General features: G+C 43.1%; 1 protein-coding gene across 1 annotated transcript in view; it reads right to left on the reverse strand.

Moving 5' to 3' along the window:
- RIT2 (Ras like without CAAX 2) overlaps window positions 1-23,148 on the reverse strand; it is a 199,646-nt gene that overhangs the window by 82,873 nt on the left and 93,625 nt on the right. The window contains exon 4 of the mRNA XM_053409284.1: window positions 12,472-12,663. Within this exon, the coding sequence (XP_053265259.1) occupies window positions 12,472-12,663 (192 nt within the window). The remainder of the gene's footprint in view (window positions 1-12,471; window positions 12,664-23,148) is intronic.

The raw sequence follows: 23,148 nt of genomic DNA on the forward strand, positions 1-23,148 counted from the left end.
CATGTGAAAAGGATCTAGGAGTCTTGGTTGACCACAAACTTGACATGAGCCAACAGTGTGACGCGGCAGCTAAAAAAGCCAATGCAATTCTGGCCTGCATCAATAGGAGTATAGCATCTAGATCAAGGGAAGTAATAGTGCCACTGTATTCTGTTCTGGTCAGACCTCACCTGGAGTACTGTGTCCAGTTCTGGGCACCACAGATCAAGAAGGACACTGACAAACTGGAACGTGTCCAGAGGAGGGCAACCAAAATGGTCAAAGGCCTGGAAACGATGCCTTATGACGAACGGCTAAGGGAGCTGGGCATGTTTAGCCTGGAGAAGAGGAGGTTAAGGGGTGATATGATAGCCATGTTCAAATATATAAAAGGATGTCACATAGAGGAGGGAGAAAGGTTGTTTTCTGCTGCTCCAGAGAAGCGGACACGGAGCAATGGATCCAAACTACAAGAAAGAAGATTCCACCTAAACATTAGGAAGAACTTCCTGACAGTAAGAGCTGTTCGACAGTGGAATTTGCTGCCAAGGAGTGTGGTGGAGTCTCCTTCTTTGGAGGTCTTTAAGCAGAGGCTTGACAACCATATGTCAGGAGTGCTCTGATGGTGTTTCCTGCTTGGCAGGGGGTTGGACTCGATGGCCCTTGTGGTTTCTTCCAACTCTATGATTCTATGATTCAAAGGTCAACAACTCTGGGAAATGGGGTGGGCGGGCGCCGGAGGGAGCTTTGCAGCACAGCTCCGGATATGCTTAAGACAGCCCTGCCTAGAGTGGCAATAATCCCCCATTTGCCCATGTTCAATATGTGTGTGACCGAACTTGGAAGGGACCCAAACACATCACAAAAAGAGGGGGAATGGGGCAGGGCAGGGTGGGGGCAGAAAGGGGTGTTTGCAGGCTTTTTCTGTGGTGTTTCAAATACAGTCATACCTCGGGTTACAGCCGCTTCAGGTTGCGTCTTTTCGGGTTGCAGATTGCCAAAACCCAGAAGTACCGGAATGGGTTACCGTATTTTTCCCTCTATAACACGCAGATTTTTTCTCCTAAAAAGTAAGGGGAAATGTCTGTGCGTGTTATTGAGCGAATGTGTGGTCCCTGGAGCTGACTGTCCCAAGTACAGGGCAAAAATCATATCGCGCCGTCACAGAGGAGAGGAGGCTGCTGCTTTCCTGCATTCTGCCTCAGGGTCTTACTGCCCACCCTCTTCTGTTTTGTTACTGTGTTTGCTCAAACGGAACAAAGAGCAGGCAAATCCCCTCCCCTCCAGGCAAGCAGAGGGGAAAGCAGAGCGTCCTTCCCTCTAATTCCTTTCCGTGCTCCGGTGCTGCTGCTGCTGCGTCTAGGGACTCGCAGGCAGCGGGAAACATGCAGGAGACAGAGAGAGAGAGAGAGAGAGCTGGCTTGGGGGGGGGACTTTTGCCTTCCTTCCCCCCCCCTTTAAACCCCTCTCTTGCATTCTTAGCCGGCTGCTTCTCCGCACACCCCTCTCGTGCTCCTTGTCCCTTCTATGTTTTTCCTTCCCTCCCCACTTAAAACGTGGTTACAAAGCACGGATCCACATGGATCCTCAGGATCTTTGCATTGGGTCACCCCAAATTCACCATCAGATCACATAGCAATGATCTGATGCAAAAACAGGGCTGCAATGGTGCAAAAACGTGGTTACAAAGCACGGATCCACATGGATCCTCAGGATCTTTGCATTAGGTCACCCCAGATTCACCATCAGATCACATAGCATGTCCATGGCTACAGCCTGCACCAAAAAAACTCACGCACCCACTGTTGCCTGGGGCTGCAATGGTACAAAAACGTGGTTACAAAGCACAGATTGGCATGGATTCTCAGGATTTTTGCATTGGGCTACCCCAAACTCACCATCAAATCACATGTCTGTGGCCACAGCATGAAGCACAAAAATGATACACCCACTGTTTCATTCAGATTTTTTTTTCTTGTTTTCCTCCTCTAAAAACTATGTGCGTGTTATGGTCAGGTGCGTGTTATCGAGCGAAAAATACGGTATTTCCGGGTTTCGGCGGTCGAGCATGTACAGAAGCACTAAATTGCGCTTTGCACATGCGTAGAAGCACTGAATCGCAACCATGCAGACGCGCAGACACAGGTTACAAACGCTGTGGGTTGCGAACGTGCATCCCACATGGATCATGTTCAGAACCCGAGCATCCACTTTATACATGATTTCACTTACATGCACAGTGCCTCAGAATGTAACTCCCATGTAAATGTGTGGTTGCCTGCACATCATTCAATGGAAGCTGTACTGTGATGACAGCAGGCACACCTCTGTGGGGAGCGAATTGCATAGCGTGGGGTGAGAATGCCTTATCCCACCCCGAACCTGAGCCTCAGAGTGTAGAGGAACTACCAAGAACTACCCTATGCTGATCTCAGCACTTGAGAGGCTCTGCGGGAAAAGAGGTGGTCTTTCAGCTACTTGGGGCATGATTCATTTAGGGCTCTGTAGTCCTGCTTCCGTTGTGCTATAGCACAAGAGTGCCCTTCCAGGTGGCAAAATGCAATAACTTGGGGAAAGCGATGGAGAACAGGTAATGGAATGGAATGGTATTTGGATGGTCCTGTACAAATCCACCACAAATAAACGGTTATTGAATTGATGGTATGTTGCAGAAGACACTCACAAGAACCCACCAGTCTGGAGATGCGCTAACACGTACACAACCTGTATCTTACGTCTGCAGGGAGGAAGTGAACAAGAAAGAACACCTAATGCAGAGGTGCAGGCCAAAGGTTGCCTATTTTTATGACTGCAGTTGCTAACTGTAAACTTCACCGTTGTCATGGTGAAGGAAGTAAAACAACAACCCGGGATTTAGTAAAATCAAACATTAGCTTGAGAAGTTTCCTGTTGGGGCTTGAAAAGCTGCATAAAGCATCATTCTCCCTTGTTATTTATCATCTTTCTCTGGAAAGATTACAATCAATATCATCTTCTGTGTAATTTTATCCAGGTTGTTGTTATGGATTATTTCTTTAAAAAAAAAAAAGTATGACGGAAAATTGATTTTAATGCCCATTTTTATTTTTATTTTTTTAAAAAACTTAAACAACATGACAAGATCTCACTAATTAAAGTTGCAATTCTATATCTGCATCCCTGGGAATAAAATCATATTACTTCTGTGTAGATATTTATTTATTTGTTTATTATTAGTATTGCACTGTGTAGCATTGTATAGAGTTGCAATGTAAGAGGAAAATGAAACTCACTGATTATAGTCCTTAATATATCATAGTACCCTTGAGGGACAATTAGAGCAAAAACAACTTTATAAAGGAAATATATATGTGCTAAAATATTTCTACACCAGCTTTGATTGTATGTGTAAAGGTGATTCACAATTAAAAATATATAATATCAATAACACACCCCCCCCCGAAAAGATGAGTATAGAGCCAGTGAAAATTGCAACAAACTAGTATCAAAGGCTAACAAAGGCTGGGTGGAACAACTAAGTTTTTAGAAGGCACTGAAAGGAAAGACCTGCTAATTAGAAACTATTGGGATGTATAAACTATGGACTTCAGTTTAGATGCAGAAGTTGTATAGCGCTATCCTAGTTTTAAAAAACAACAACTATACTTCATTGGAATTTTTTTCAGAGTTTTGAGAGGTTTCTAGGAAAGCGAAGACAGGCACCACACACAGAAGAATGAGACATTTTGATTTTTTTTTGTCCTAGCTGGCTAAATTTGCATAAAATCCTGGTGTCTAAAACGTTTAGTGATCCACTGCTCTTTCGGTTGCTTGGGAGATATCCAGTTCCATGGTATACATGATTTCACTGATATATACAATTGCTTAGGAAGGTCTCGTGCAGGATTCTGTTGTCACTAAATTCAAAAGGACTGCTCATTAGCTTATTAGCCGAGGGAAAACTGGGGTAGGGCTACTCCCATAGGCAATGGAGGCAGAATATCTGCATCAGAAGTAATTGAATGAACCCACTGGACTCAATACAGACACATAGCAGAATTACCTGTCACAAATAGAGGCTAACTCTGCCTCGGGGGCAGGAGGCGGAGAAGCTGAGGATGGACACTTTGCAATCGCAGGAACCTTTAATTAATTCACTGATTAATTTCTCTCGACACACCAGCAGTTCTCTCTAGCGATGTTGCTGAAGTTCATAACCAGCCCAGTTTGGAATGCAAATGTGCTTGGCTTGTGCTGTCCAGGTGTATTCTGAATCAAGCATTGTTTCCCACAAAAGTTATTCTCCGTATTGGAATGTAAAGTAAGATCCAAGACACAGAATTATCTATAACTTAGGCAAAAGTTGCTTTTGTGCTCTCTTAGGCTCTTCTCCAAGCAATTATCTGTCTTAACTGTTTATCGTGAGGCTCAAAACTTTCCTCTCAGAAGCCTCTGTGTTTATGCAAATCACATGCTTGCTAACACAGCTGCAATAGCTCACAAACAAGTACTGTTGTGCAGAACATCTTACTCCTATTGAAATCTTGCTTGACATGGCTGCCAGGAAGCCGAGCCTATCCAGATTTCAAAGTCTACCCACATAGTAGTTATTTTCAAATTACTAACTTTGTAGACAGAGCTGGGTAATAATAATAATAATAATAATAATAATAATAATAATAATAATAAATTTTTATTTATATCCCACCCTCCCCAGCTGAAGCCAGGCTCAGGGCAGTTAGCAACAATAAAACAATACAACATTCTAAAATCATTTCATTATAAAAATTAAATAAAATCAAATTAATGGCAACTGTTAAGCAAAATTCTGTGCAGGTTGCCAGAGGAGGGAGTCAGGCTGTGCCCTGCCCAAAAGCCTGGTGGAACAGCTCTGTCTTGCAGGCCCTGCGGAAAGATGTCAAGTCCCGCAGGGCCCTAGTCTCTTGTGACAGAGCGTTCCACCAGATCGGAGCCACAGCCGAAAAAGCCCTAGCTCTGGTTGAGGCCAGCCTAACCTCTCTGTGGCCTGGGACCTCCAAGATGTTTTTGTTTGAAGACCATAAGTTCCTTTGTGGGACATACCAGGAGAGGCGGTCCCATAGGTACGAGGGTCCTAGGTCGTATAAGCCAATGGTCTGTATCATTATAAGGCAGTTTCCAAAGCAGGTATTTATATTCTTAGTTAACTTAGCACACAAAGGAGTTAAAAGTGGTAGCTGCTTATGCTAGCTGCCCCCTGCCCCCCGATACCAGCCCTGTTTCCCTCCATGAATTGGAGGGTGATCATCTACAGTGGGGATGTGAACCCCACACAATACGGAACCCTGGGAAATTATTCAAATACCTAAGGGTACAGTCAATTAAGAGTTGGATGTTCTGGAAAAAAAGTCAAATGATGCTGTTAAACAAAGAGGGGTAATAATGGATCATCCCATCTGCTAAGGATTGAGCAAGAATCAGCAACAGTACATGTAAATGCTAAAGACAGCATTTCTCATCCATAATTTGCACAGCTGAAGTCCGTAATGATGGTGAATATTAGGAAGCGTGTCACAACCGTAAATAAATAGTCATTCTTAACAACAGTTTTGATGTGTCTTTTATGCTCTTACAATATCTGATTAAACTGTTACGCTACAACGATTAACCCAAGGAAATGTCAAAATACATATTGTTTGTATCACTCAAAGCAAACCTAAAGAAAAAAGGGGGGGAGGAGAGCAAGTGAAATCCTAACAGGAATGATGGTGTTTCGGAAGGTAGGCTGATTAAAGTCTAATTAGCATGTGTTATCTTTGAGTGATACAACTTCCAGTACCTGTGAGCTCTGATTGTGCATCAGAGCAGGACATTTTTGAACATTAATGATGGCAGCTCTGTTCTGGAGGTGCAGAACAAACAGTATTAAAAAATAGATTGGTTTTGACTTCATTCTCATGCAAGTATTATTAAGGATGACGCTGAAATCCACTTCATCTGGAATGCAGGGACCACACTCAATTCAGTATGTTTGATTTGGTACTAGGGTGTGCATGTGTATGTGAAATCCAGTTCACCTGATTTGCTGCTTATTCTGCAACATCAGTCAGTTGTAGCTGGTGTCCATTGGGCTGGCCAGGACTGCTGGGTACTCACAGGGGCATGGCCAACTGTTCTGTTTTTCTCCCCATCCTTTTCCCTTTGCAAAGTGTACTGTTGACATTCCTTTCTCTGTCTCACTTCCCTTGGCTCTCCTATCTCCCAAGAAGCTTGAAGGATATGTTTGTATTTACACTCCAATGTTAACTGGAACAACATCCTTTAATGACTATTTGTGCCACTTTCAGGGTTAGATAGAGTTTCTTGTTTATGGCCTGGGGAGCATAAGGTTGTAAAACGCAGGAATCTTGCACAGAAATCAAACCTTTCCCTTTGTGCATTCTATCTAAAAGGTTAAATGCAATTAAAGTGAAACGTTATTAAAATAAAAAAATATACAACTTGGGTTTCTAGTTCTTATATCATGGGCAGTTAAGCATTGCAGTTGGAGCGACTTTTAGCACCTAATTAAACTGGAAAGGGTCTTACTTTGCTTCAAGAAGGTTCCCTCTGGTCGCAGTTGATTGTCTGCTGGGAGAAATGTTTGGCATGACCATAGGAAACCAAGCATATCCAGGTTTCAAAGTCCCATGACCCACACAGTAGTTTATTTTGAAATTGCTAGCATGGGGGCTATAAAAGCTTGGTATATATGGTGCTGGATCTATGGTGAGCCATTCAGGCAAGCAACTCATCACTTGAAGGGCTCATTCAAGCAATTATATGCATTTGCAAACCAGATCGAGAGGATCTGAAAGGCAAATGGTTAGGGAAGCCTGGGGCTGTGAGGAGGGCTTCAGGAAGGTGAAAAGCACAAGCTATAACATATGGCAGTGGAAAGATTCTTTGTTCTTTCACAGTTTCACTACCTTATGTAACAAGATTTAGTAGCTTGTGGTTAGTGTCATAAAACCAACAGATTTAGGGCACTGTAGAGCATCTATTTTTGGGCAAATGATATGAATCTCCAGGGTTCAGGCTTATTTTAGGAGATAGAAATAGGTCTGCGAATTCAGAGGTTTCTCTACCAGATGTTCAGGGAGCTGAGCTTATCCAGATAATGTCACCGAGGCAGCAAGAATAACTGCTTAAGTTAGCAGAGACTTCACAAATGAAAAATAAGATGATCTCAGAGAGGTGTTGCTCTGTGATGGTGGGAAAGTAATGCACAGGCTGGGGAAGCCATTTCCAACTCCAGTTTCCAGCAAATGCAATTTTGTTCCCATGAATATCTATTTTAGTAAAAGAGACTTTGCCGGGGTTTCACTGCAAATTGACACAAAGGAGGTTTGAGCAAAGGGCAAAGCCTTGTCTGATTCCTCTGACCCTCTTCCCCAGAATATGTGATAAAGAAAAAGAAATGCATCCATTTTAAACTAAATGGACAAGGGCTCAAAATTATAATAGCTAGGGTTTCTCAAACATACAATAGCCATGTACCCCTTTGGGGTGTTTCGTCTAACCAGCTTACCCCTTCTTGGGCAAATATAATTTTGGGGTGGTTTTGATGCTACTATTTTGTCTCTTTATATGCAGCTAAAATGACTACGATAAAGTAAAATGAAAAAAATATGCAATGTACCCTTTGAAACCCTTCTGTGGAGCCTAGGGGTATGGATCTCACACTTTGGGAAACATGATGCAGTGGATGGCTGAGCTTTGACATTAGTTCAAATCTCTTCCCAGATAAACTGAATAGTTCCAGGGCATTCCTGTCTCTCATCTTATGCAAGTCCATTAGAGTTTATTTCTATGCTGCCTTTTGATCCCCTCCCTGCCAAAAAAGCCCTCGAGGCCACTCACAAACCTTAACAAATATACAAAATTCAAGCTATAAAATAATCTTTGCCAAATCCAATCAGTACCTTAAAGCACAACAATAACAGCAACAAATAATAATACCCACATACACCCATCCCCTTCCCTAACAGAAGAGATCAGTCTCCCAGCCCTTAAAAAATGACAATGAAATGATGAGTAACCTCTTCAACAACAACCTGCCTTTCAGCATATATGACACCATAGTTTAGGAAGGAGATTGACAAGCTGGGAGTAGTTGTAGTCTTCTTCTTCTTCTTCTTCTTCTTCTTATTATTATTATTATTATTTTCATATGTGTAATGGCTGTTTGCTAGACACAATAAATTGAACTACTGACAAGCTGGAAGGCGTACAGAGGAGGGCAACCAAGATTATTAAGGGACTGGAAACCAAGCCTTATGAGGAATGGTTGAAGGAGCTGAGTATGTTTAGCCTGGAAAGGCAGAGACTGAGAGGTGAAATGATTGCCATCTTCAAATATCAGAAGGGCTGCCATGTGGAAGATGGATCAAGCTTGGTTTCTCCTGCTCTGGATGGTAGGACACAAGCCAGTGGATTCACATTACAGGAAAGAAAATTCCAACTAAACATCAAGATGTACATTTTGACAGTAAGAGCTGTTTGACAGTGGAATGGACTCGCCTTCATTGGAGGTTTTTAAGCAGAAGTTGGCTGCCCATCCAACTAACTCACCCACAGACACAAGCATGTGCTTTATCTGGGATCACATCCACACCATATATTTAAAATAGACATTATTTGTACAGTGGCACCTTGGGTTACATACGCTTCAGGTTGCAGACTCCGCTAACCCAGAAATAGTACCTCGGGTTAAGAACTTTGCTTCAGGATGAGAACAGAAATTGTGTGGTGGCGGTGCAGCAGCAGCGGGAGGCCCCATTAGCTAAAGTGGTCTTCAGGTTAAGAACAGTTTCAGGTTAAGAACGGACCTCCAGAAAGAATTAAGTTCTTAACCCGAGGTACCACTGTATTGCATAACACAGCTCAGTATTCCCTTGAGCACATGGGTCTCTGTGCAAATCCTTTGCAGTCAACTGCTTAACTTTTCCAGGGGTAGCAAACAGCACTTCTTCTCAGCCTCTTAAATTCCAATTTGTCTTTAGAAGGTGAAAAGATAAACCCCTTGTTCCCGGGGATAACAACACGGCATACTTAAAAACGACAAGACCTACTTAAAGGAACAGCCACAATCATTTTACCAGGGCTATCAGAAAGGCGAAACATTATTTCAAACTAATAAGCTTGCTTGTTGCAGTGAAGTTCCCCCTGATGTGTCATTTTAATTGCAGATTAGTCTTGTTCCTGGACCGCATAGATAGATTCGCGAGACAGACGACATACATCATTAATTGCATTGTGGAGGGGGACTGCATATCAAACAGTGGCTTTGTCTGACCCGACTCCTACACCCTGTCTGATTGTTATGAAATTGTTGTCAAATGCAAAACAATGCTAAGGAACACTGGAAGTGAGATTACTTCCCCCCCCCCTCCTCCAGGCACCGTAAATAACATTATAATACATTTCATATGCAAAATTTTCACAGCAGCATCCAGGACTGAAGGATGAAAAGACTGGTGAGAGCAGATGTGCTAGTTATACCACCCTTGTTGGGTTCTGCCAGAGTGGGAATTCCAGTGTGGGCAACTGCCTTTTGCAGTTTAGTTGGATTTTTAAAACCTTCTTCAGCAGAAAAAATAAATGCATTTTTAATTTCCTTTTTTGGGGGGGAGGAGGGAGAGGCATTCTGCTACCTATCCCAAGCCAAATTTCAAGGTGTCTTGAGGTGGCAAATAGGATCGTCCTCAGAAGGCGGTACTTCTTGTGACTGGGCCCCTGGACACACCCCTGACTAAGTAGCTTTCATTTCTAGGTCTAAGTTTCATTTCTCTAAGTAGGCATCACGGGTCACAGCCAATCAGGAAAGGGGTGGGGGTGGTTAAGGAATTATATAAGCATCAGTGCAAGAGTGCCCTAGGCACTTGATTGGCGCTGCTGAACACCCGCCCTCTCGCCCTTAGTGTAAGTTCTCGGCTTTGCTTTGGACTATGTGTGAGTCACCTGTCTTGAGACAGGGGCCAGGTAGGAATTTTTATCCATTTGGCAAATTGGCACTGGCCACTTGGTTTTTCGCCTACCCCCTTAGCAATCGCCACAACTTTCCAGGTTTGGCGGTTAGGCATTGGCTTAATTTTGTGTGTGGAGGGGAGGTGTGGCCCTCACCTGCCCCTCAGTGATCTAAAGGTATTCCGTTAAAGGGATCTGGAGTTCTCGGATCTCGTCCAAAGTCTGCATGATGGGCTAGGGCCATGCCAGGATCACAGGAACCTTGTGGTAAGCTTCTGTTGGGCAAAACCCCGATGTTGCTGCCCCGATGGGTTTACCTACATAGACACTGACAACTGGGGCAGTAGTCCGTTATAGTCTTCAGCCTATACCACTCACATTTAATTTGCAATCAATAAAGTTGAGGCCTTAATGTTACCCATCAACCTTAATTCTGTGTCCGTGTATAGTTATTTCACAGGGGGCTGGCTTGGGGCCTCAAGACACAAAATGCTCCACAGTAATGTGTGCATTTGGTCAGAAGAATGGAGCTGGGATGACAGCCACACCATAAATTTAAAGCATGCTTATGCCACTTTGACAGTCATGATGAATTCTGGGAACTGTAGTTAAGGGTACTGACGTCTCGGAGGTACAGATCCCTGCACCCATTACAAACTACAGTTGCCAAAATTATCCATGGGTTCTAAAGCAGAATAAGAATGCTCTAAATGCAATGTGTGCATGCAACCATAGAATCTGCTTGTTTAGATCAATTTTTATTCGAAAAAGAATTCATGGGGCATTCAGTACCCCAATGCTTTTATATTGCTTGGGTAAAACAAAAGTATCCCAAACAGAGGAATCAGCAGAGAATTCATTGATGCATGGATAAATGTGTCTGATACATCTTTGTTTTCAGAAGGGAAACCCAGGAAGAGACATTAAAATTGCTTACGTTGATCATTTTCATTGGATTTTCTTTTCTTTCTTTTTTTAAAAAAACTCCAATACAATAATTCAGTTGCAGTTCTTGGGATTTATTCCTCTACTCCAACACTTTTTGAAAGAAAAATATACAGGGGAGAGCTGCAAATGGCTGAAATATGGGTATTTTTTTCTATTGCTATGCATTCAACAATATTCTAAAAGGACTATGTTATACATTTACCTCTGTGTAAAATAAGAACATAAGAAAAGCCCTGCTGGATCAGGCCACAGGCTCATCCTAGTCCAGTGGGTAACAGGAGGCCTCAGAAATGCACACAAGAAGAATATGAGCTTAACAATGCTGTGTTAAGCACACACACTACACTTTCAGCAGTCAGCTGCAGAGGTTTATGGCACCACAGATCAACTGGTTCTTTGGCATAACCCCTTAGTTCTCATCCCATGCTGTAGTCTTTGGTGAAGTCTAAGAGCATGTACAGTAAGTGTGGGGCCAGCTCAAGAAATCTTGCTGCCTGAGGCCAATGAACCTCATCTCCCACCTCAATACTACACATAGAAGCCAACTGAACTAGCAGTTGGGCTTCAGTGCTGGTGATTCTCCACCACACATGAGGCAGCAGAGCAGATTAGGGGGTGACCTCACCACCACCTCCCCTCTCCAATCTACAGGTAAGCCACCCTCATGCTAGTAGCAGGAGGACAGGCAAATGGTTCTGCCTTGCCCCACTGACTGCTTCTGCCATGCCTACTGGTAAAATTGACACCATGTAAATAAAACAACTGCATATTCTTCCTCTTCCCCACTCCCTCTTTTTCTGTTACCTTCCTTCTGTTGCATTTTAGAGGAGGGGACTTTTTACACTTTGCACCACATTGGTGATGTGCTGCCATAATCAACAGTTAATGGATAATGGCTTGGATCCAGAGTGCTGTGAGCTTTTGGGTTATTCCAATGGGGCTCTGCTTTTGGTCTGATGAGGAACTTCCTGGTGTTGATAGGAGGGAGACAAGAGTTGGAGGAAGGATGGCCAAGAGGCAGGAGGCAAAAGGACATGGCGACAGCTTCCAACTAACTCTTCAAATATCCAAATGGCTGTCACATGGCAAGTGGAGCAAGCTTGTTTTCTGCTGCTCCAGAGGGGAGGACCCAAACCGGTGGATTCAAATGACAAGAAAGAAGATTACAAATAAACATCAGGAAGAAGTTTCTGGCGGCAAGAGCTGTTCAACAGTGAACATATTACGTCATAAAATAGTGGACTCTCTATTACTGTAGGTTTTGAAGAAGAGGTTGGGAATTCTTTAGCAGTGATTCCTACCCTTGGAATCCCTTCCATCTCTACAGTTCTACGATTCAGTGACTCATTTCACCAATGCAAGGCTTTTCACACATGCAATAGAACCTCTTCCCTTTCAGTGAGCAACATTCATTTCCTAATTAACCGAAATGCCACATGCTGGACAGATGATCATTTGTCAGAAAGGCTGGTTGATGTTCAAACTCGGTTCACACCTGCAGTTAGAGTGGCATTCTGCGTGCTCCAGAGCCAACCCTTCTTATTATTCATTTTTAAAAACGGCAACAACTTTGCTTACCTGCCGAAACTCCTTGAGATCAATTTTGTTCCCCACCAGCACCACGGGGATGTCATAGGTATGCCGGACACGATAAATGAGCTCCTTGAATTCTGCAGCTTCTTGAAAGGACTGTCGGTCTGTGATGGAATAGCAAATAACGAAGCCCTCTCCACCTCGCATATATTGGTCTCTCATGGCCGTGAATTCAGCCTGCAGAGTAACATTGAGATGCTATATAATTTAGCAAGCAAAATAAAGCGCCTATAAAGAACAGAGTTGCTGAGAGTGTGCTTCTAAGGTAATTTTTTCCTCCTTTTTTCTATTTCAAAAGTGATTTTGCTTACCGTTTTAACTAGCAGGAAAAAACACAGGTGATTCACTTCTAATATTCATAAGGCATCCAGGTCTTATCCTCCACCCTTCTTTCCCTTGAATTATTTTTGTTTGTCTGGTTTCTTACAGTAAATACTGCAAAACTGTTAGCTGATTTTATTTCATTTTTAAAAGAAGAATATTTGAATTTGGATGTCTTGCATATGTGTTTTTCTTCTTGTTTTTCCATTATGTCCGTCTCTCTGCAATAGAGTCCAAAAAAAAGGGAACCCAATAAAGCTCACCATTATTACAGTTTCACAGACCTGGAGGGCTTTTGAGGTTATATGAAGCTGTTTCATTCCAAATCCGATCATTTCATAGGAAGTTGCTTTATACTGAGTCAGTCCATTGGGCTATCTAGCTTAGATCATCTGCAATGATTGGCAGCAGATCTCCAAAGTCTCAAGCAGGAATCTTCCACTGCCAATTTGGGATGATAAGGATTGGACCTGGGACATTTCACATACAAACATGTGCTCTACCATTGAGCTATGGAGCTTCCCAGTGATTGACACACACACACACACACACACACACACACACACACACACACACTAATAAACAAAGCTGCACTTCTGTCCTCTGTATGGAAAAAGCAGAATGGGACTTTGAAAATTACAGCAAATCAATTTGGAAATAACATAGACGTATTGTGTATGGGGCATGTTCCAATTCATGAAACCCTTTTCAAACCTTGCATTTTGAAGAACTGCCCTCTTTAAGAAGCATTCTCTATATTTGCTATGTTTTCGATTTTTTTCCAGAACAGAAAACCTTTCTTTCTTTCTTTCCAAACAACAGCAGCAAGCAACGCTTCTTTACTAATTAAGCAAAATGCCACATTCGTAGCAGGGAGAAATCAAAGGAGACATTAGCATTCAGGATGCACTGAATATGAGCCACATTGTTATCTCATGTACACATGAACCGCAGGAAATGTAATGCTGAAAGTGCTGAATAGTATATTGTGGAATAGGCAGGTCCCTCACAGGAGCGCCAAGCAAAGTTTTGTGTTTAAAACACTATCAGTATCATAGCACCAAGGGGAGAGGATTAAAAAAGAAGTCTGGATTGGGGTGGCCAACATCTATGCTTCAGAGACAACTTCATTCTCCAAAAAACACTGTCCTGGACTGGAGATCCAAACAGCAACCTAAATTGCACTACAGGATAAAGGTAAAGGGACCCCTGACCATTAGGTCCAGTCGTGGCCGACTCTGGGGTTGCGGCGCTCATCTCGCTTTATTGGCCGAGGGAGCCGGCATACAGCTTCCAGGTCATGTGGCCAGCATGACCAAGCCACTTCTGCTGAACCAGAGCAGTGCACGGAAACGCCGTTTACCTTCCCGCCGGAGCAGTACCTATATATCTACTTGCACTTTGATGTGCTTTCAAACTTCTAGGTTGGCAGGAGCAGGGACCGAGCAATGGGAGCTCACCCCGCCACGGGGATTCGAACCGCCAACCTTCTGACCAGCAAATCCAAGCTCTGTGGTTTAACCCACAGCGCCACCCGCGTCCCTGCCCTACAGGATGGTCATGTTCAAAAGTTAGAACCCAGAAGACTTCACAGATTTTGTGTGCATTCATTCAGGTAGCCTGAGGTCATCAACCGGGGATGCTGAACAAGGAACATGTGCCACACAGAAGATTCCGCTCCATGAAATTGGTTGGTGGGGGGTCTTCTATTTTTCAAGATTTCACAAGAGATCATTAGGAAATACAAAGGGAATCTTTGCTACTTTGACACTGGTCCAGGGGAAGTACAACCCACTGACATGTGAAGGCTCTTTATATTCGACTAGAAGGCAGGAAAGGCAGAATTCATACTGGAATATTTATACAGAGACACCATCTGCACAAAACAGCTGAACACTTGTAGGTTGCCGGTTGCCAGGGCAAGCAAAGCTGAAATAGCAGCACTAGGAAAACATGATTTCAGTCTTCTCATTTTTCTTCCCCTTAACAAAGTTTACAAAGGGAGACGGCAAATGGGAAAACGGATGAAGACAGCAGACAGCAGGTGGTATCTAGGACATGTGCGCAAGCAAATGCCATCTGTTCCTGGGCTTAAAGAATGAAGAACTGGACGAAGGATGTTCCCAAGAAAAGACCAGGCAGGCAACTGGCTGACAGTCTCCTTGGGACCGCTCCCATTTTTAGGGTTCTCTGAATTGGTTCTGTTTCACAAAATCAATACTCCTGCCCACATCTGCTCAAAGGTATCGGTAAGTCCACACAGTAAAGGTGTTTTGGGTTGCAACCTCAATAGGTGAATCTACCTATAGCTTTCCCAAGTCAGCATTTTTATGCTTTTGCACACAATTCCATTGTGTTTCTTTTATATGTTAAACTGAAAAGTTTCTCAGGTGGGAATGGGGACCTCAGACTTGGAGGCTTTATATGCCCCCCAAGACTCTCCCTAGGCCACATAACTTTCTGAGCCACATCCCTCACTTTTGCACCCTCCTTGAGAACAGGCCTTAGGTTGCATAAGCACAATTTTGCATTAGTGTCTATGATGAGCTGTCCAAGGTGCTGATTTATGCCTTCACTGGAACAGACATGCCTAGATGTTATGTGTTGCAGGAGTTGGGAACCTCAGACCCAGACTCCAGACCCCTCTATTTGGCCCTCAAAACTCTCCCCAAGTGACACACTTTGCCTGCCCTACTTTATACCCTATATTCCTGGCTGGAATATATCCTTGATCTCTGGTCATGCTTCTTGCTTGCCTGTATGGAAGATAGAGGGGTATATGTGTGTGAAGAAACTAGCCTAATATACAAAGGTAAATTTTACATTCAGTGTTCTAGGTATTTTTTAAAAAATGTAAAGTGTATTTTTTCTTGAAATGCACATTTAGATGTGTATCGTGATATGCTCAAACTGCGAATCACAACTTTTGGAGAAAGTGAAAATTCCACATTACTGAATTGCAGACCAGATCATTTCTTCTAGGAATGTGAAAATATTGAGCTCCTCCAGCCTTGGTTCTGGATTCTACCCTTAAACAGAAGGGGTGGCGGTGCTCCTTCCCACTTGCAGTAAAATAGTTCTGTGCAACAGTGTCCCGCTTGGCAAATTTTGTCTTTCATATTAATGCTAATGGCTTTTTCCTTAAGGAGAAACACCTTGATCATTTTCTCTTAGATGCAGTCAGTGGAGCAAGATTCACTGTTGAATCTCCTTAAAGAAAAATAAAGTAAAAGAGAAATCCAGCTTCATTTGGTTTATTGCACACTATAAACTATGTGCTCTCTTCTCATCTGCATGCAGGATAGTATAAAATGGATTTTCACCTTAAATCACAAAATGCATCATTAATAGTAAAGGGAACGGATTAATAGCTCAGTCATTATGTTTGAGGAAAGAGCAGAAAGGACTGGAAGGAGAAGAAAAGGTCCCGAAGGAGTTTGAAGGTGATAGCTTTTTCTGGTAAGTATTGAGTCCCTTGAGACCTGTGGATCTTGATGTTGGCTGTTTGCAGTATGGTAACGCTGCAGAGAGCTTGCTGGGGAGACCATGCATTAAAAAGAAAGGACTCAAAAATAAACAAGGTTTTAATAAGAAAAACAAAAACTCCTTTTACACTAAATACATTAACAACCAAACCAGACCCAACCACCAACCCATCCCCCAGGGTAATGGGAGAGCTAGGTGCTGCTCCTTATATACTACACCCAAATGCTGACACACCTTAATCAAATACAACTCAGCAGCACCTGCTGTGCTTCACAGCTGTAAAGCTGGGTCTCGTTATCTTACTCTGGCCCTTGCTCTGGCCCCTTAAAGACATACACATCGGGTGCAACAATGATGAACCTTTACATTTAAATAAACCATTCAACATTTCCCCTGCGGTTCATCATTGTGGAACAAAAACATAAAGCATATTTTGTACATGTCTTTCATGTGTAACCTTTGGAAGTGCTTTAGTAAAAATGTCCGCAATTTGATTGTCACCTGGAACATATTCAAATACAATCATTTCGTCAGCAATTAGTTTCTTTACAAACTGTAAACGTAACCTTAAGACTCTAGTGCGCTGCGTATTGGTCTCTGAACATAGGATAGCAAGTCCGCTCTGGGAATCAAGGTAAACTTTTACTGGTAGTGTTACTTGCATCTGTAGGTCTGCAAATACTTGCAGATACTATTCTACATCACGAGTGGCCTGAACGCATGCACATAATTCACTCTCTGTTGTGGAGAGACAAATAATGGTTTGTGTCTGGGACTTCCATTCAAATGGACAACCGTTATAACAAAACACCATACCAGACACACCCCTGCAATTATTTTGTTCCACTGCATGAGATGCATCGCAGAAAATTTCAAAACCTTTGTCAATACATGTTGTAAACTGCAGCCTATAATGTTTGGTGTGTTTAAGGTACATTACCACTCTCTTAAGAGCAGAGAAACATTGCATAGTGGACTCTTCCACATTGTGATGCATCTTTTAACAAAAGCTTAACTGTTTCATATTTTACGCTTGGTGAATAACACAAATCATAATCTTCGCCTGGAATTTGTTGAAAACCCCTAGCAACTAGTCTTGCTTTGTACCTTACAACTTCATTTTTGTCATTCATTTTAATTCTATAAACCCATTTTGAATCAATAAGTCTCATATCTGGGGTTTGTGGTACAAGAGACCAAGTGTTATGCTCTTTTAAAGAAGCTATCTCAGAGTTCATAGCTTTATACCAATTTGCAGCTTGTTGCTTAGGTAATTTCTGAACATCATTGTAGCTTTTTGGCTCAAAAACTGCCTTATTGGCATACACAGTATTAAAATGTTCATCTGCAAAACGTTGTGGCTTCTGTCTCTTTCTATCTGAACGTCTCAGTCCGGAAGGAGAGTCAGACTCCTCAGACTTAATGGGACTAAGTGAACCACTAGTTTCAGGTTGTAAATCATTGTCAGATTGAAGAGATGCCTGTAGGCTAAGCTCACGATCAGAAAACTCAAGAGAATCTAACCTCCCCTCGGGTGCCTGTGACTTTAAATCATCAAACAAATCAGATTCAACAGACTTTTTGTCTTTTTCCATTAATTTAGAAGCACCATTTCCTGCTGCTGCTGCTGCTGCCTCTTCTTCCTCAGTATTATCTATACCATCAGTATCTTGGAAGACAGCAACTCCATTCCAATTTACAGTTTGTATCATGCTTCTGGTAATATGAAATTTGCCAGTTGCTGGTATGTAAATTCTGTACGCCCCCTGCTGGTAGCCCATTAATTTTCCCTGGACACTACGTTCACCCAATTTCTGCTTAGCGGGATAATGCATAATTACATCTGAACCCCAAATGCGTAGGTGTTTCAGATTAGGGCGTTTTTTAAACAGCTTCTCATAGGGGGTGACATCTAAACCAGAATGATAACTGCGATTTTTAACATAACAAAAAGCATTAAGTGCTTCAGCCCAAAAGTCTTTGGGCAGATTAGCATCGTGCAGATACGTTTTAACCCCTGCCTGTAGGTCACGCTGCACAACTTCAACAAGCCCATTTTGCCAGGGACTTCGGGGGCAAGATAACTCATGAGTAGTCCCCTGCGCTTCCAGGAAATTCTCAAAATCCTCAGAAACAAATTCTCCACCCCGGTCAGAAAACAGGTTCTTAATTGGTTTGTTAAAGTGGGTTTTTCAGAGTAAGCCAGTACTTAGAACCTCCTAATGATGGTGGGAGTGGCCCAACTAAATCACAATGTACACGCTCAAATGGCTCAGTTACTTTCCTATCTGAGCATCTACCCTTGCGTGCAACCTTAATCTTATTCTTGCAACAGGATAGACATTGCATAAAGAATTTACATGGTTTTAAGTTGAGGCCATCAACAATATTCTTTGTCTTAATTACATCAGCAAAATTCAGGTGTCCCAGAATTCTGTGTGCCTCATGGACACACCCGGAATGAGGCCTTACATTCCTCAACCCCTGGCTTGACTGTGCTGCTCTGCAATTTATAGGCAATTGTGAGTAGGTGCGAAAATACAGTCTATATAAACCAGCAGATTCCCGGGCATATAATAGACGTTTGTTCCCATCGAAAAACTCACACATTGACTTTAAGAAACGCACAGTTATGCCTTGACGAGCAAAGCACCTTACTGACAATAAATTGTCCACTGACGGGCAGTAAATGCAGTTCGCTATTGTAATGTTTAAAGAGTCAAGTTTAACAGTACCCCTGCCAAGCGACTGCAAGACTTGTGAATTGGCTAAATGTACATTACCAATTTCCTCTTCGAAAGAAATAAACAAGCTTCGATCGTTGCAAATATGCTGAGATGCTCCTGAGTCCACAACAAAAGACTTCCACTTGGCACGTTTAAGTCTTTTACGATCTGTTGTCCTAGCATGGAAAACTCGCGGCTCGTTTCTGTCTCTACTATACGATGTCGGCTGCTGGGCTGACAACCGTGACTGATGAACAGAAACAGGCTTGGGAGTACTTTGCTTTCTTTTGGATCTGCAGTCCTTTGCAAAATGTCCTTGCTTATTGCAGAACCAACAACGCTTGGCAGCTTTAAATACAGTTGTATCACCACACGTTTGCATATGGCGTTCCTCATTACTTCTGGAAATAGGAGTGCTTATGGCACAAGCCTCCCTTCTGTCCAACTCGCCCATTAATCTTGCCGTCACCCCTTCCACAGTTAATTGTGCTGGTGGAACGGCAGATATCTGGCTAGCTATACCATCAAAGTCCTCATTAAGGGAACAAAGTATGATAAAAACATACTGAATATCAGGTATCTCCATGTCCCTTCTAATTAATTCGCCACGTATTGCCTCCAGACGTTTCAAGTGTGCTACCAAATCACCACCAGGCTGCAACTTCGTCTGGTACAACTGCTTGAAAAACGTCAATGCAGATGCTGACTCTTTTCTAACATGCACTGCTGCAAGACTGTCCCACATTTCTTTGGCAGTTTTCTTATTTCTTATATAGACTACTTGCTGGTCGCTGACTGCCAAATTAATTATCGCCCTGGCTTTTGCATCTCCTTTCGACCAAGCATTAGTCACAGGGTCAGGAGGGTCATCAGTTACATAGGTCCATACTTCTCTAGAGGTCAAAAGCGCCTCCACCCGAAAAGACCATAAACTATAGTTCTCATCTGTTAGCTGTGGGAAGACCAGAGCCTTCTCAGCTTCAGGAACCCGGTCAACCATTCTGGAACTCTTCCAGACCCACAGAACTACGCTAACAGGAGAAGGAGTTTTCAAACCTTTCTCAGAGTCCAAAAATATGCAGTCATCCACTCAGCAGCTGGGCCCATAACCAAAGATGTTGGCTGTTTGCAGTATGGTAACGCTGCAGAGAGCTTGCTGGGGAGACCATGCATTAAAAAGAAAGGACTCAAAAATAAACAAGGTTTTAATAAGAAAAACAAAAACTCCTTTTACACTAAATACATTAACAACCAAACCAGACCCAACCACCAACCCATCCCCCAGGGTAATGGGAGAGCTAGGTGCTGCTCCTTATATACTACACCCAAATGCTGACACACCTTAATCAAATACAACTCAGCAGCACCTGCTGTGCTTCACAGCTGTAAAGCTGGGTCTCGTTATCTTACTCTGGCCCTTGCTCTGGCCCCTTAAAGACATACACATCGGGTGCAACAATGATGAACCTTTACATTTAAATAAACCATTCAACACTTCTCTTACTTTGTCCTTATCCTACGCTCCCCTTTCTGAACAAGGTATCTATGTATAAAAGTGGGATTTCAAAATTTCATTGTTTTTTGTCAACATCTCATCACACTCTGGTATAACCAAGAAGCAGGATAGAGAAGGCAAAAGCTCCATTGTGGAGAATTTGCTTTGAATGTAGAAGATCCCAGGTCCTGCCCCAGGAATGCTCACTAGATTCCACCAGGGAATAGTCATACCTCAGTGGTAGAACATTTGCTTCATGTGCAGAAGGTCTAAGGCTCAAACCTTGACATTTCCAGGTAGGGCTAGGGATGTCCCCTTGCTTGAAAACCTGGTGAGACATTGCTAGTCAAGGTGGACAACACTGAGCTAGATGGACGAATGGTCTATTTCAGTGTAGTGAAAGACCTTAGCTCCATGGTAGAGCAAGTTGCATGCAGAAGATCCCTGGTTCAATTGCTGGTATCCCCAGATAGGGCTGTGAAAGACTCCTGACTGTAACCTATCAATGGGTGATATGTGGTGTGCCATGTAAGATTCCAATTAAAATAAAGGTAAAGGTAAAGGGACCCCTGACCATTAGGTCCAGTCGTGGCCGTCTCTGGGGTTGTGGCGCTCATCTCACTTTACTGGCCGAGGGAGTTTCTGAGTCATGTGGTCAGCATGACTAAGCTGCTTCTGGCGAACCAGAGCAGCACAAGGAAACGTCATTTACCTTCCTGCCGGAGCGGTACCTATTTATCTACTTGCACTTTGACGTGCTTTCGAACTGCTAGGTGGGCAGGAGCAGGGACCGAGCAATGGGAGCTCACCCCATCGCGGGGATTTGAACGCCGACCTTCTGATCGGCAAGTCCTAGGCTCTGTGGTTTAACCCACAGCACCACCCGCGTTGTAATTATTACCATCCAATGTTGGAAATGTAGGTATTGAGTGAGGATTTACCCCTCCCAAGCCTATGATGTATAGCTAGATAGACAGATAGACAAATATAAACTTTTTTGAATATCATTATATTATTATCATCCGTATCTAATTAATTATTTGCAATGATTAAATAATAGTTTTCTCTTGGCATAATTTGCCTGTAAATAAACACCCACACTCAACAGCTGATACCATTTCCATTGCATCACTGAACTGACATTTCCCCCCAATCACCGACCTTGGAAAGAAATTCTTATTTTGAAGCAATAATGCAACAGGTGGGAAAACAGTTTGTGAAAATTATTTTTATTTTATTAGAAGAAGGCATTTTAAAATATAATTATTGCCCAGAATACAATTATGTGGAAAGCTGCAAGAAGCTTGGTTTGAAATATGATTTATATAGTTTCTTGTAAATACTGAATACACTTTACTGTAGATTGTACACATCTTTAGGTTTTTTGGGGGGGTTGGGGGGGGGACTGGGATCTTTTGTTCTTCAGGTAGTTATGCAAATAGGACTTTTACCTCTATTAAAAGTGTCCTGATTGCACTTAGCCACTATGAAACTGCACTTAACCCTTGTAGATTGCCAAAATGTTCAATATCATCATACAGGCTTAACTCACTAGATATCCATTAAGATAAACATCAAATGCGTTTACTTTCTATAACATCTTTGAACACTGGAATGCAAAACATTAATTAGCATCAATAAACAAGAGTCCACAGAGACAGTGCAGGACAGATGCAATGATTGCCATTATCAATGTTCAATCTCAGGGAATATGATGCTTCAAAGGGGGGAAAGAAAGCATCCTAGCTCCCTGCCAGTGAGTTAATAAGATCTACCTTCTGTTTCCCATTCCTCTGACAACAATAACAAAAGCAAATGGGAGTCTCTGTACCTTGGAACAGATCCTCCACAACTGTTAGGTACATTTTCAAACAGTGTCAGCGCTGCCCAAGGTCCCAGCTCACACAAGACCAACGCCGCTTCTTCCTCAAGTTAAAAAGTCTTTATTGAAGTTCAGTTTCATTTCCAGACGCGCAGCGCGCAACGCTACGTCTATGCATCAGACCGTAGAAGTCCCATCTGAATCTCCTCCCCCCTGACACCAGCTTAAGATTCTAGCCTTACTCCACCTCTTCCTCTGTTCCTTCTTTCTCTGGGTCCTCCTGCTAGTCGGAGTCTCAGCCCTCCTAGATTCTTCTGACGCTGATTCTGCCGACTCTTCTCCCCCCCTCTTTCGGGCTTTAGGACCTGGCTCCCAATCCGGGTTTTCTGCTGTCCCGCGCTCCTCCACATTTGAACTTGGCGTGCGCGCGCAGCCTCCCACTTTCCTTCTGACCGTTACACTTGTGTCACTGCTCCCCCTTTCGGGGAGGCTAGCTGGACCTGGCCTTCCCTCCGTTTCCCCACTCCCCGATGGAGGAGAAGCTGGTCCTGACTCACGTGACTCTTCCCCCCCACTGTGCTCTGGTGGGGGAACTGGTCCTAATCCTCCGCTACTCCTTTGGGACTCCCCTCTGGTTCCTTGTTTATGGATCGTCCCCCCTGGGACTCGCCTCGCCCTTACCATAGGCGCCCCCTCCTGGGAATCTTCTGATTCGCTGGAGAAGCTCATGGAATCTCTCGGTGCACTGTCATATTCCCCTACGCTCCCCTCTGATTCCTCTCCTCCGCTCTCTATTTGCTCTCTCCCCTGCT

Source organism: Podarcis raffonei, chromosome 11, assembly GCF_027172205.1.
Source record: "Podarcis raffonei isolate rPodRaf1 chromosome 11, rPodRaf1.pri, whole genome shotgun sequence".
In the NCBI taxonomy this organism is placed as follows: domain Eukaryota; kingdom Metazoa; phylum Chordata; class Lepidosauria; order Squamata; family Lacertidae; genus Podarcis; species Podarcis raffonei.